The sequence below is a fragment of the Podarcis cretensis genome, assembly GCF_951804945.1.
Source record: "Podarcis cretensis genome assembly, chromosome: 10".
In the NCBI taxonomy this organism is placed as follows: Eukaryota; Metazoa; Chordata; class Lepidosauria; order Squamata; family Lacertidae; genus Podarcis; species Podarcis cretensis.
In genome coordinates this window covers 36,440,718-36,452,767 of record NC_137179.1, presented here as the reverse complement: position 1 = coordinate 36,452,767, position 12,050 = coordinate 36,440,718, and the positions used below count along the sequence as shown (strand labels likewise).

General features: G+C 37.9%; 1 protein-coding gene across 2 annotated transcripts in view; it reads left to right on the top strand.

Annotated features, from left to right (window-relative positions):
- The window catches only part of CFAP54 (cilia and flagella associated protein 54), a 108,701-nt gene that overhangs the window by 30,002 nt on the left and 66,649 nt on the right, over positions 1-12,050 (top strand). For both annotated transcript variants that reach the window (XM_079991868.1, XM_079991867.1), the window contains exons 18-22: positions 865-997; positions 2,635-2,709; positions 2,803-2,921; positions 4,658-4,828; positions 6,924-7,016. In XM_079991868.1, coding sequence (XP_079847994.1) covers positions 865-997; positions 2,635-2,709; positions 2,803-2,921; positions 4,658-4,828; positions 6,924-7,016 — 591 coding nt within the window. The remainder of the gene's footprint in view (positions 1-864; positions 998-2,634; positions 2,710-2,802; positions 2,922-4,657; positions 4,829-6,923; positions 7,017-12,050) is intronic.

Genomic DNA, 12,050 nt, shown 5'->3' with positions numbered 1-12,050 from the left:
CTGATCCCCACTCCATTGTTTCACCTATTCAAATGTCTCTTCAGGAGTTGTGTCAGAGTTGTATACAACCTAGCTTAATAGGGTAGAATTGAGTTTCTCACTATCACTATCATTCCATCCATGTAAGCCTTTCCACTTGCCAGGCAGAACAATCTCCCTTGTCCCCTCCTTGTGTGTACTGTTACAGTCAAACCTCAGTTCCCAAACACCTCCGTTATCGTACATTTTGGCTCCTGAACGCCAGAACCCCAGAAGTAAATACTCCAGCTTTTGAACATTTTTTGGACCAGAACGTCTGATGCTGCTTCTGCTTGAGTGCAAGAAGCTCTTGCGACCAATCAGAAGCCACACTTCGGTTGTCGAACATTTTGGAAATCGAACGTTCTTCCGGAACAGATTACGTTTGACAACCGAGGTTTGACTGTATAAGGGGTCTCACCCTCCAAAGCAGATTTGGGGAAAGGAGAGAAGTCCTGTTGAACTAGGGAGAGCCATTGCATTGGCTTCCGTCAGAGCAGCAGGTTAGTTGATTCTGTCTCTAAATGTTTAACCAAACATTCAATAATTTGGCATGAGATATCTATTTCTGTAGGTGCAAATACAACTTTTGCACACTATAGGAAAATTAGAAGGCTTTCACATGTATTAACTGGATATGTGTGGATTGCGTGTGTCTCTGTGTGTAATGTTTATTTCCATGCTCTGTCCCATCTGTTCTTTATTTATTTGTGATTATTATTGCCCTTTGTGAGGGTTGTTTAATGGAACCCCAAAAAGCAATTTTTTAAGAATCGTCACCAGTAACACTGAGAAATACCCCCTAAAATGTTTAAAACTGAATTTTGTTTAATTCCTTTCTATCAGAATTGGAACAAATGGTCAGCATATGACATCAATGAAAAATCCGTAATAGGAAACAATTTTATTATGGATTTACACATTGAACTTATTCAGGCTCAGCATCGAGTAGCTGTTAAACTTCTTAACTTGCCACAAGGTAAGATTAAATAAAACTGACTGGTGCCACGTTTTAGTAAAAGATTTTCGCGGAGGAAGACCAGTACAGCTTTATGGTAATAGGATGTCAAATATTGCCCATTGTATATATTTTTTAAAGCTCAGTGATTTCCTGGCTATTTTGGTGGATGTGGATGACTGTTGTCCAATGTAGTACCTACACTGTATGTAAAATACATATCTATTCCTCTTATAGTACATGTAACATGGTTGCAGAAGTGCCTTCTCAAAAGTGCATATGTATTAGTATTGATGAATACCATACCATTTTGTAAACATTATTTTTTTACATGGAATTTTCAAATAAATTTCATTACACTCCCCAGTATCCCAGCACTGGAGTGTTTATCTATTGTGTGGCTGGGAACTGGAGATTGATCTGCTGGTTTCCCAAGCCTGTGCCGCATGGCTCATTTGGGCTATGGCGTGACCCAGAAGTGAAAGCTGAGGCTGGTTTTCTCTGGCCCAAGGGTTGGAGAAGGATTTGTTGCCATATTGTGGGACATGATTGCCTTTGAAAGGAGATGAAGGCTGCCCAGTAGCGGGGAGAAGGAGCTATTCAGCAAGCTGAAGCAATTCACCAATCAACAGATCCATCCTCTTGGGTTGGAAATGTCTGTCAGAAAGACTTGGAAGATTAGCTGCCACCAAGATAGAATACAGATGGACCATTAGAAACCTACTGCAGCAGTACTGCCCTTTAAAAAGCTAGGAGGGGCACCAGGGTCACAGGGAAAGAAATTGTACCACTTTGCTTGTTTCTACACCTTTCCTTCATCTTCTTGAGTTTTCCTGAGGGACAGTGGATGAAGCTGGGCTATTGAGCAAGATTACTTAATTTTAGTTTTGTTTTTGTTTTTTAAAAAAGCAAGACGACGCGCTCTCTCAGAATTACAGTACCATTTCATGAACCCCTGATTTAAATGTTTTAGTGTTAAGTATAAGTGAGTAAAAAAACCATTTGAAGATCATTAGGAAGCATCCTAAGCATCCACTTTCAATACAAGGAAGGCATTCATTTTGCATTCTGTCTACCTTGTTCTTCCATGAGTAGCTTTTGAGTTTCGAGTTCTGTTATGCTGCAAGCATCTGGCACCCTCATTCTAAACCAGGAATAATCCAAATATTGGGCCTAAATAAACCTTTTCCATTCATCTCAGATTTGAAATTATTTCTGTGGGTACACAGGTGTTTCCAAAAACAAACTTGCAAACTGTGGATAATATACATGCATCTTGAGACATCTATATGCAAATGCAGTGGGGCCCACCTGTCCACTCAGGACTCCTGGTGCTTGCACTCAGGTGCAGAAAGGTGATATCCACACCATGTATTGCAATGCTACACCTGCATCTTTTGAGTAGCAGCTGTATCTGCAGCAACTGTGTGTGCCTAGCAGTGTGTGAAGCCACCCAGGCTTCATAAAAGGGATGCATTTTTGCATTCTTCAGTGTACACTCTACTTTTATACAATCAGAAGAGTCAAATGAAACGAAACAGAAAAGTAATCCTAATGCCACGGTGGGATGATAAATACAGGACTCGTATAGAATCTAATGTATTACTGTGTTTTAAGCAAATGACATTTGATATAAACTAATGCTTACTTCTTTGTAGGCATTCAGATGGGTGGTAAAAATATCAAATCAAAGGCCACTGCAAAGAATTTACACCAGTTCAAACATTTAACAGGTAATGTACATTAATATGTACTTGTAAAATTAAATTATGGTAACACTGTGCTTTGCCTGATTTACTATTTTACTTTAAACAATTGCTTCACAGAACAAGATGTAACAAATAAAATAAAGAAGAATAAACTGTCCAGAGCTCTCTATTTGATGCAGAAAGCTACACTGATGCCAGTAGGAGCAGCCAGTTCTTCCCCAAAACAGCTGCTTGAGGTAATATAAATTACCTTGCAATTAATAGAAGCCCCATTATTATGCATCCCTATAATAGTTTGCTGTTGGCATAATTGTATGTTGAAGACTCTGAGGAAATCCTTGGCAATATAAATGTTAAAATTAACAATAGCAGCAAACCTGGCAGGTCTTTTTCTTTTTTTAAAATGTGAGTTTTTAGGAAATCACTTCTCAAAATCATATATCTAAGTGTAATTCTATTTCTATTAAGCATTAACAATGATCCAGGTAGTGGGAAACGACAGATTTAGGCTGGGAAACAAAAGATTTAACCTCTTTCAGCCTGGGGGCTGTATTCCGGTTTGGGAAACCTCCCAGGAACATGGGTAGAAGAATGTACAGTAGGCTATATTCTAACCACACAAAAATAAGAAGTTTCACCTTACCAGCCCACCAACTCACCTTCCATCAGGCAATCCGTAAGCATTATCACAGGTCAAGGACACATTCCTGCCAGGCATTTCTTCCCTGGAATCCACTTTTGGGTTTATAAACAACAAGACAAATAACAGTTGGAGGTCTATTACATCATGATGTCTTCAGTTCCAGATAATAAATTTATTTACATATAAATGTATAGAGATATTACTTTAGTGAAGAGTTTGGTTAAGATTTTCATGTACTGTACTTGGAACCTATGGGAATCTTAACATTCCTACTGGAATGGTTCTTCTCTATTGGGCACCCCCAAGTGGGAAATGTTCCTCCTGTTGCTTGAGGGATGAAAGTGTCATCGGTCCAACAGACTCTCACCCTGGAGTGGTAGTTCTCACCCCAACTCTGATAGCTCATTATTATTTATTTAAATACAGTGGTGCCTCGCAAGACGAAATTAATCCGTTCTGTGAGGCTCTTCGTATAGCGGCTTTTTCGTCTTGCGAAGCAAGCCCATTGACAGCTTAGCGGATTAGCGCTATTAGCGGTTTAGCGGCTTTTAGCGGATCAGCTGATAAGCGGCTTATCAGCGGATCAGCTGATAAGCGGCTTAGGGCTTAGGAAAAGAGGGGGGGGAGGGAAAAAACCCCGCAGGAACTCGCAAGACATTTTCGTCTTGCGAAGCAAGCCCATAGGGAAATTCGTTTTGCGAAGCGCCTCCAAAACGGAAAACCCTTTCGTCTAGCGAGTTTTCCGTCTTGCGAGGCATTCGTCTTGCGGGGCACCACTGTAGTGAACTAAATCTGGGGTTGTATCTAGCGGAAGACTGTCCAATGAATTTGTGATAGACCACTTAGATTTTCTAGGTCCAAGTATAAGGGTTTGTTTAGGCCACTGCTCTTCATTTCAATTCTGTCTCAGCCCTGATCTTGATACATTTTCCATATATGTGTAGTTCCCAAAGCTATCGCTACAAACCCAGTAGTACAAATTCATAACTAGGGTGGGGAATGATGATAAAAGAGGAGGGGCAGGACAAAGTTTGGAAAGAGGGGCAGTGGCAGAGACCTCTGTAATGAAATTTTGGTAAACAAGGAATAAACTTTAATAACAAACCAGAAACAGTCATAGATCACTGGGTGGGGTACAGAATGTGTCCGCTCTTTGCATAAATGTCACATAAATCGTGTGTCCAGGCACACACTAAAAATGTTGTATTCCTGACTGTTCTTATTCTCTGCCCTATGAATCAGCTGTTCTTTATATTTATTCTTTCTGTTTGCATCTGAAATACAGTATATGTAAGCCAAATAACATTCTTGAGCCTTTTTAAATCTTAGGAAGCACTTACTCTAATACAGAAAGCAGAAGCTGAACAAAATGCAATACGTTCTGCTTTCTTGCAACCTGCAAGTAGCGTGAAAAGCAAAGTTCCACCTCCTCCTATATTGCTGTCCAGATCACACAATTCCATGGCTTTTAAACCAGCACCATTTGCTTCAGATGTTAAGGTAATACCTCTTAGCATACTCACACCCACTAATATACACTAAACAACATTTGGCCAGTTTGTTGTGCCATGAATATGGCCAAGGGTTGAATGTATCCAACTCTATGTGCAAGTGGAATGGAATCTGCTCATGCAATGGGACTTCACCTTCTCCTCCCTACAGTTCCCCATCTGCCATCAAAATCTACCATGAATGGTTGCTTCAGAGTGATTTGGAGACTGGAGGAGGGAAAAGAACATGAAGTCCCATTGCGCAAGTAAAAGTCTGCTCATGCCATGTTGGACTCTGACTCATGGATGGTATCCATCACAGTAGTTCTAGTACTACAAGGATTTCATTTGTACAACAGGACTCCCTCCCTCTTTTCTCACCATGTGCCCCCCCCCCTGCTCTGGAGGGTTTGGGGAAACTCCGTAACAGATTTAGGAGGAGAGCAGGGAGAGGAAAGTGGGAGCAAAGGTGGAGTTCCATTTCTAGCAGAAGTACTTGAATACAGTGGTACCTTGGGTTACATACGCTTCAGATTACATACGCTTCAGGTTGCAGACTCCGCTAACCCAGAAATAGTGCTTCAGGTTAAGAACTTTGCTTCAGGATGAAAACAGAAATTGTGCTCTGGCAGCGTGGCAGCAGCAGGAGGCCCCATTAGCTAAAGTGGTGCTTCAGGTTAAGAACAGTTTCAGGTTAAGTACGGACCTCTGGAACAAATTAAGTACTTAACCCAAGGTACCACTGTACTGCCATAGTCAATGGGATACACATACTTTTTACACAGAATTATATTTTGCTTGATTAAAAGGAATGTGAGTACCTTTTCCCACTTCTTTTTAAATATAATTTTATGTTCAGTTTTCATGGAAGGTGTTCATCCATCAATGAAATAGTTCACTGACAAATCTTAAATGTAAAGTATTTTATGCACGTATTTAAGTATCAACAGAAAGATAAAATTGTGCTCTGGGTATATCCTGCTAAGGTGCAGTTGTTTCTGCACAATGCTTTATGCAAATACAGAGCATTCATCACTAGGTGGCACAATATGGTCACATTTATCCTTTTTGATAGTTTTTTAAAAAGGTTTTTAAAATTGTAGATAGTAAACCAGACAATTCATCACTCTAGAACCACATTTTAGAAAATTAATTCATGATTATATTGTTTGACATTCTGAGTTCCATTAAAATACATAAAATATTTAGACAGAAAGTCAATACTGCTCAGTATGTGAACTATAACATACCTGTTTGAATCGAAAATGATCGAGTATTTCACTGAAATTGCTATATTTTGTTTTACAAGTAGCACTATGTTGTATGTCTCACATATTTTAGTTCTGTGGGCTTCTATGACTTCAGGATTTGAAGAAGCCAGTATTTAAGTGTACAGTATATTGTATCACCACCCGTATGCTGCAGAATTTGTTTCCTAGGGAGGTAACAAATATAATCCAGTGCTTTTTAGAAGGGATTTTCACTGGTGGGGAATGAACTCAGAAGGACACTTTTAGCCAGTCAAAAGGGGACTTTAAATCATTCATAAACTACAAATTATATAATAAAATACAGTGGCTATATTATTGTTTTAACATTAAATGCAATTTAGGGTGCTTTCAGATAGGGGTTTAATATTGTTCAGATCTGACAAATGGGTAGTTTGCAGCAAGTTCATTTTTTAAATCTTATTGAAATAATCGAAGAAAGAGCAAATGCAGAGTGGTGGTGGGAAATCAGGTCAGTGTTTTGATGTCAGTGATGTCATGTGAAAACTCAAAATTTGGGTGCACGAGGAACACTTATTCTACAATAAACACCTGTCAGGGAGCACCCCTACGAAATTTAACATGTACATTTAACAACCAACTTAATTTAAAGTAATTATTCACAGGTAGCTGCAGGGGGAAGGAGGGAATGGGAAATTTTCTTTTTGTGAACATTGCAAAATTAAATAGCACTATAATTAGAATCCCATAGTGATTTGGAAAAAAAATTCCCAGCGACATACTGTTTAACTGCCAGGTATTATAGAGCAATCCTAAACATTTTTACTTTAAGGTTCTACTGATGTACATATTACAACTCTCATTTTCTTTTTAAAGATTGCATGGTACTGTATTTTTGGACGTGTAGCAGAAGGATGTAACCCAAAAGTCCGGTTAAATAACTACAGCCTTAAGAACACAGCAGAAGTGGTAAGGTCTTCTATAATTGTGGTCCTCTGTGAGTTTGTCTGCCTGACTACTTCTGAACTGCATTGCTGGTGCAGGCAAGAGTGGTAATGCTGAACGTAGTGGAAGAAGAACATACAGTGGTACCTCAGGTTACATACGCTTCAGGTTACATACGCTTCAGGTTACAGACTCCGTTAACCCAGAAATATTACCTTGGGTTAAGAACTTTGCTTCAGGATGAGAACAGAAATCGTGCTCCGGCGGCACGGCAGCAGCGGGAGGCCCCATTAGCTAAAGTGGTGCTTCAGGTTAAGAACAGTTTCAGGTTAAGAACGGACCTCCTGAATGAATGAAGTTCTTAACCCGAGGTACCACTGTATGCTTTTGAGTATTTGTAGCATCAGCAGCTAGTATTCTAATCTACTGAGAAATGAAAATGAAATTTGGCATATTTCATGAGGTGTGGCAAGCATCAGTAATTATGTCGGTTGAGTAATACAAACTGACTACAGCTTTGTAGATGAGGACTAATTCATTCCTTTTTTTTTTTAAAAAAAATACCTTTTATTATTAAAACTTGAAAAGGCCAAGAATGAATAAATTGTAATATGATACACCAAACATACTTGGGGGCGGGGGGATGACAGAAACAGTCACCAGAATGGCTTTGTGGTAACCAAGGTAAGTTCAAGGCAGAGAGGGAGGCGTACGGTGGTAAATGAAGAGGAGGAAATTCTGTTTCTTAAGCAAGGAAGGTTGAAGGAAGCAAGGTTTGGACAAAGGTCATATGTCATAGATACTGCCGAATAAGTCACGCTTCCCTGGGATAAGTGGCTTCATATGTTGTTTGTTTATGTGCATCACGAAAGTCCCCAAAGCGGCAGCAAAGTCTATTGGTCTAGAAGTGTCCTTCAAGTTCACATTAATAACAGAAACATCATTCCACCTCTGTGTACAACTAGTCTGATTGCAACTAAAATGAAAATTACCAAAGATTTTAAAGGGTGGTTGGCATTAATTCCTGAGAAAATATGAGGACGACACAATTTGAGGTTTAGGACCCGTAAACTGCCAATAATTGCTCTCATTTTCTTAATAATTTGTGCCCAGAAAGTAGCCACATGGTGACAAACCTTACACGATGTGTCAACATGTGCCTATAGCACCACAAACCCCTCCAACAAGTTTGATAATTCATATTTTTAATATGTGCTAGTATCACAGGTGTATAGTACCACATACGGACTGTTTTAGGGAATTCTCTTAAATATGGGCTGATACAGAGGAAAGTGTCTTAGTGTGGCAGATTTTACTCTAAATGCGTCTCTCCCAAATCTGCTTCCTACACTAAACATAAACTGTAAAAAGAGGCCAGTAACATTGACTTTAAATAAGGCACTACCCCCTCCCTGTATAATTATAACAAAGAAAAAATAATTCTAAGGGGGCAGCAGGACTGTCTTACAGCAGCCAGGGTGGAAGGTGGTGGACTTTTTTTTAGTCCAGATGGGGAGCTAAAATTAGGCTCCTGTCAGGGTGAACTAGGATTTGAATCCAGTGGATCTGTGTCTGGATCTGGTCCATTCCTGCCTCTCACCTATTTTGAGGCCCTAAGCTTTCTACCATTGATAGGAACACTGCTAGTGGTAGCTTCTCAAACACCTTCACTTTCAGAGGAGGCCTCTTTTGTGGCAGAGCTTTTCTCCTGGCAGAGATGGCACCTCCAATTTATCCTAACCCTATTCAGCAGGACCAGTTGTGGTGTTAGGATTGTTCTGTCAGGTACCAGCATAGTTACAGATTAAACACAATGATAGATCTACAGACAGGCATTTCCATCAATGTTAACCTGATAGGGCTCATTGACAAATTGGCAAATAGCACTGATGCAAGTAATGATTAGTGATGGATTTTTAGGTCTCCCTGGGCAGAATAATAATAATAATAATAATAATAATAATAATAATAATAATAATAAAGTGCTAGGCCATAATGTTCCTGATTTGAAGGTGTTTGTATTGTATTAAGTATTAATGGCAGGAAATTGGTAGCATGTAGGTGTTACAATGTGATGGTTGCTGATGTGGTTCATAATCTGAATGCTCAGTGCTTTATAGGCACTGGAAACCCTAAGGAACATTTTTCTTCTCTCTAATAGAATTTTTTTTTAAAATAATTTTTATTGAATTTTCCATTATACAAATTTGCCATATCAAACAATTTTCACAAATTTCAACTTTTTGGACTTCCCTCAGCTTCTCTGCCAATCATTCATATTTTCTCATTTTTACACATTTTCTAAATTTAATATTGCATTTTTAGATTACCCTTACTGTCCTGTTTCTGTTTTAACAATACTCCTCTCACTTCACAAAGCCTCTTTAAATCCCAGTACCGTTATTTGTTCATCACATATACTTTTCAGATTTTCTGCAAATTTTCCCCAGTCCTCGATGAACTTGTGGTCCCGTTGATATCTTATCTTCCCAGTTAGTTTATCTAGTTCTGCATAGTCTATGAGTTTCGTCCTCCATTCTTCGAGAGTCGGTAGTTCCTCCTGTTTCCATTTTTGGGCCATTAAGATTCTTGCTGCTGTTACTGCGTATTGGAAGAGTTTGTGATCACTTCTATTTATCCCTCTTCCTGTTATTCCTAACAGAAAGGCTTCTGGTTTCTTTACAAATGTATATTTCAACATCTTCAACTCATTATATATCATTTCCCAGAAACCCTTCACTTTCTTACACTCCCACCACATATGGTAAAATGATCCTTCTTTTTATTTACATTTCCAACACTTATTACATATTTTAAACATTTTTGCTAACTTAACTGGTGTAATATACCATCTATATACCATTTTCATCATATTCTCCTTTAACGCAGTACATGCTGTGAATTTTATATTTTCATTCCATATTTTCTGCCAATCATCCATTTGTATATTATATCCAAAATCTCTAGCCCAATGTATCATAACCGACTTTACTTCCTCATCCATCGTATGCCATTCCAACAACATTTATACATTTTTGACAATATTTTATAATCATTGTTTATTATCTCTGTTTGAAATTTCGATTCACTTTCTGCATATCCACTTTCTTTAAAATCTTTTTTAAACATTTCATTTACCTGAAAATAGTGCAACCAATCAAACACATATTCTGTTACTTGTTCATATGGCTTCATTTTCCATTTTCCTCCTTCTTTAATTATTAATTCTCCATATGTAATCCAATTCTCTCTCATATTAATTTTCTTTACACTCATAACCTCTAATGGAGACAGCCAGTGTGGGACTTTAGGTTCTAATACATTTTTATACCTATCCCATATTTTAATTAAAGATCTCTGGAAGATATGATTCTCAAAACCCTTATGACTTTTCTTCTTCTCCAACCATAAATACGAGTGCCATCCAAATCTGTTATCAAATCCTTCTAGATCTAACAATTTGTTATTTTTTAATTTTATCCATGCCTTCAACCAACAGAGACAGGATGCTTCATAATATAATTTCAAGTCTGGCAGGGCAAAGCCTCCTCTTTCCTTCACATCTGTTAATAACTTAAATTGTATTCTTGGCTTTTTACCCTGCCAGATATATCTTGAAATTACTTTCTGCCACTCTTTAAAGATCATAGTCCCTTTGATTATAGGAATAACATCTTTGGAAGTACACTCATCTTAATCGTTGAAATTCTGCCCCAAAAAGAGAGTTTCATCCTTCCCCATACCTCCAGGTCTTTTTTAATTCCATTCCACACCGGTGTATAATTATTTTGGAATAAATCAATATTTTTTGAAGTCAACCATATTCCCAAGTATTTTACCTTCTTTGCCACTTCAATTCCTGTTTCTTGTTGCATTATTTCTATTACATTATGGTCCACATTTTTTACAATTGCTTTAGTTTTTTTCTTATTTAATATAAACCCAGCCACCTTACCAAATTGATCAATCTCCTCCAACACTTCATTTAAACTTTTTAATGGATCTTCTATCGTTATTACCAGATCATCAGCAAAGGCTTTAACTTTATATTCATTCTGACCTACTGTCACCCCTTTTATTAGTTCATTTTGTCTAATTGAACTCGGAAGGACTTCCAGGACCATTATAAATAATAGTGGAGAAAGAGGGTATCCCTGTCTTGTACCTTTCAATATCTTCACTTCTTCCGTAATTACATTATTCACAATCAGTTTTGCTCTCTGTTCTGTATAAATCACTCTTATTCCATTATAAAAATCTTTTCCTACCTCCATATATTCTAAATTCTTTAACATAAATTCCCAAGATATATTATCAAAGGCCTTTTCCACATCTACAAACATCAATATAGCTTGTTTCTCATTCCTAGCAGTCAAATATTCCAAAGTATTAATTATATTTCTCACATTATCTTTCATCTGTCTGCCAGGAAGGAAACCTGCTTGATCTTCATGAATAAATTCTTGCAATACCTTTTTCAATCTTTCTGCTAATATTCCCATAAAAACTTTATAATCAGTATTCAACAATGAAATCGGCCTATAATTCTTAACTAGTGTTAAATCGGAATCTTGCTTGGGAATAAATGTAATAAAGGCTTCTTTCCAAGTTTCCGGAATATCCTTTTCCTTCAAAATATTGTTCATAACTTCTTTCAATGGTACCGTCAGGGTATGCCTCAATTCTTTGTAATAACTAAATGTAAATCCATCTGGTTCTGGAGCCATTCCTTTTTAAAAATCTTTTATAGCTTCTATTATTTCTTCAATCTCGATTGGGTCGTTCAGTCTGTCTTTCTTTTCTGTCAGGATCTTTTGCACCTTTTTATTTTTTACTCTCTAATAGAATTTTAATGGTTCACCTACTGATCAGAAGAACAGGCATACAGTGGTACCTCGGGTTACATACGCTTCAGGTTACATATGCTTCAGGTTACAGACTCCACTAACCCAGAAATAGTGCTTCAAGTTAAGAACTTTGCTTTAGGATGAGAACAGAAATCGTGCTCCAGCGGCATGGCAGCAGCAGGAGGCCCCATTAGTTAAAGTGGTGCTTCAG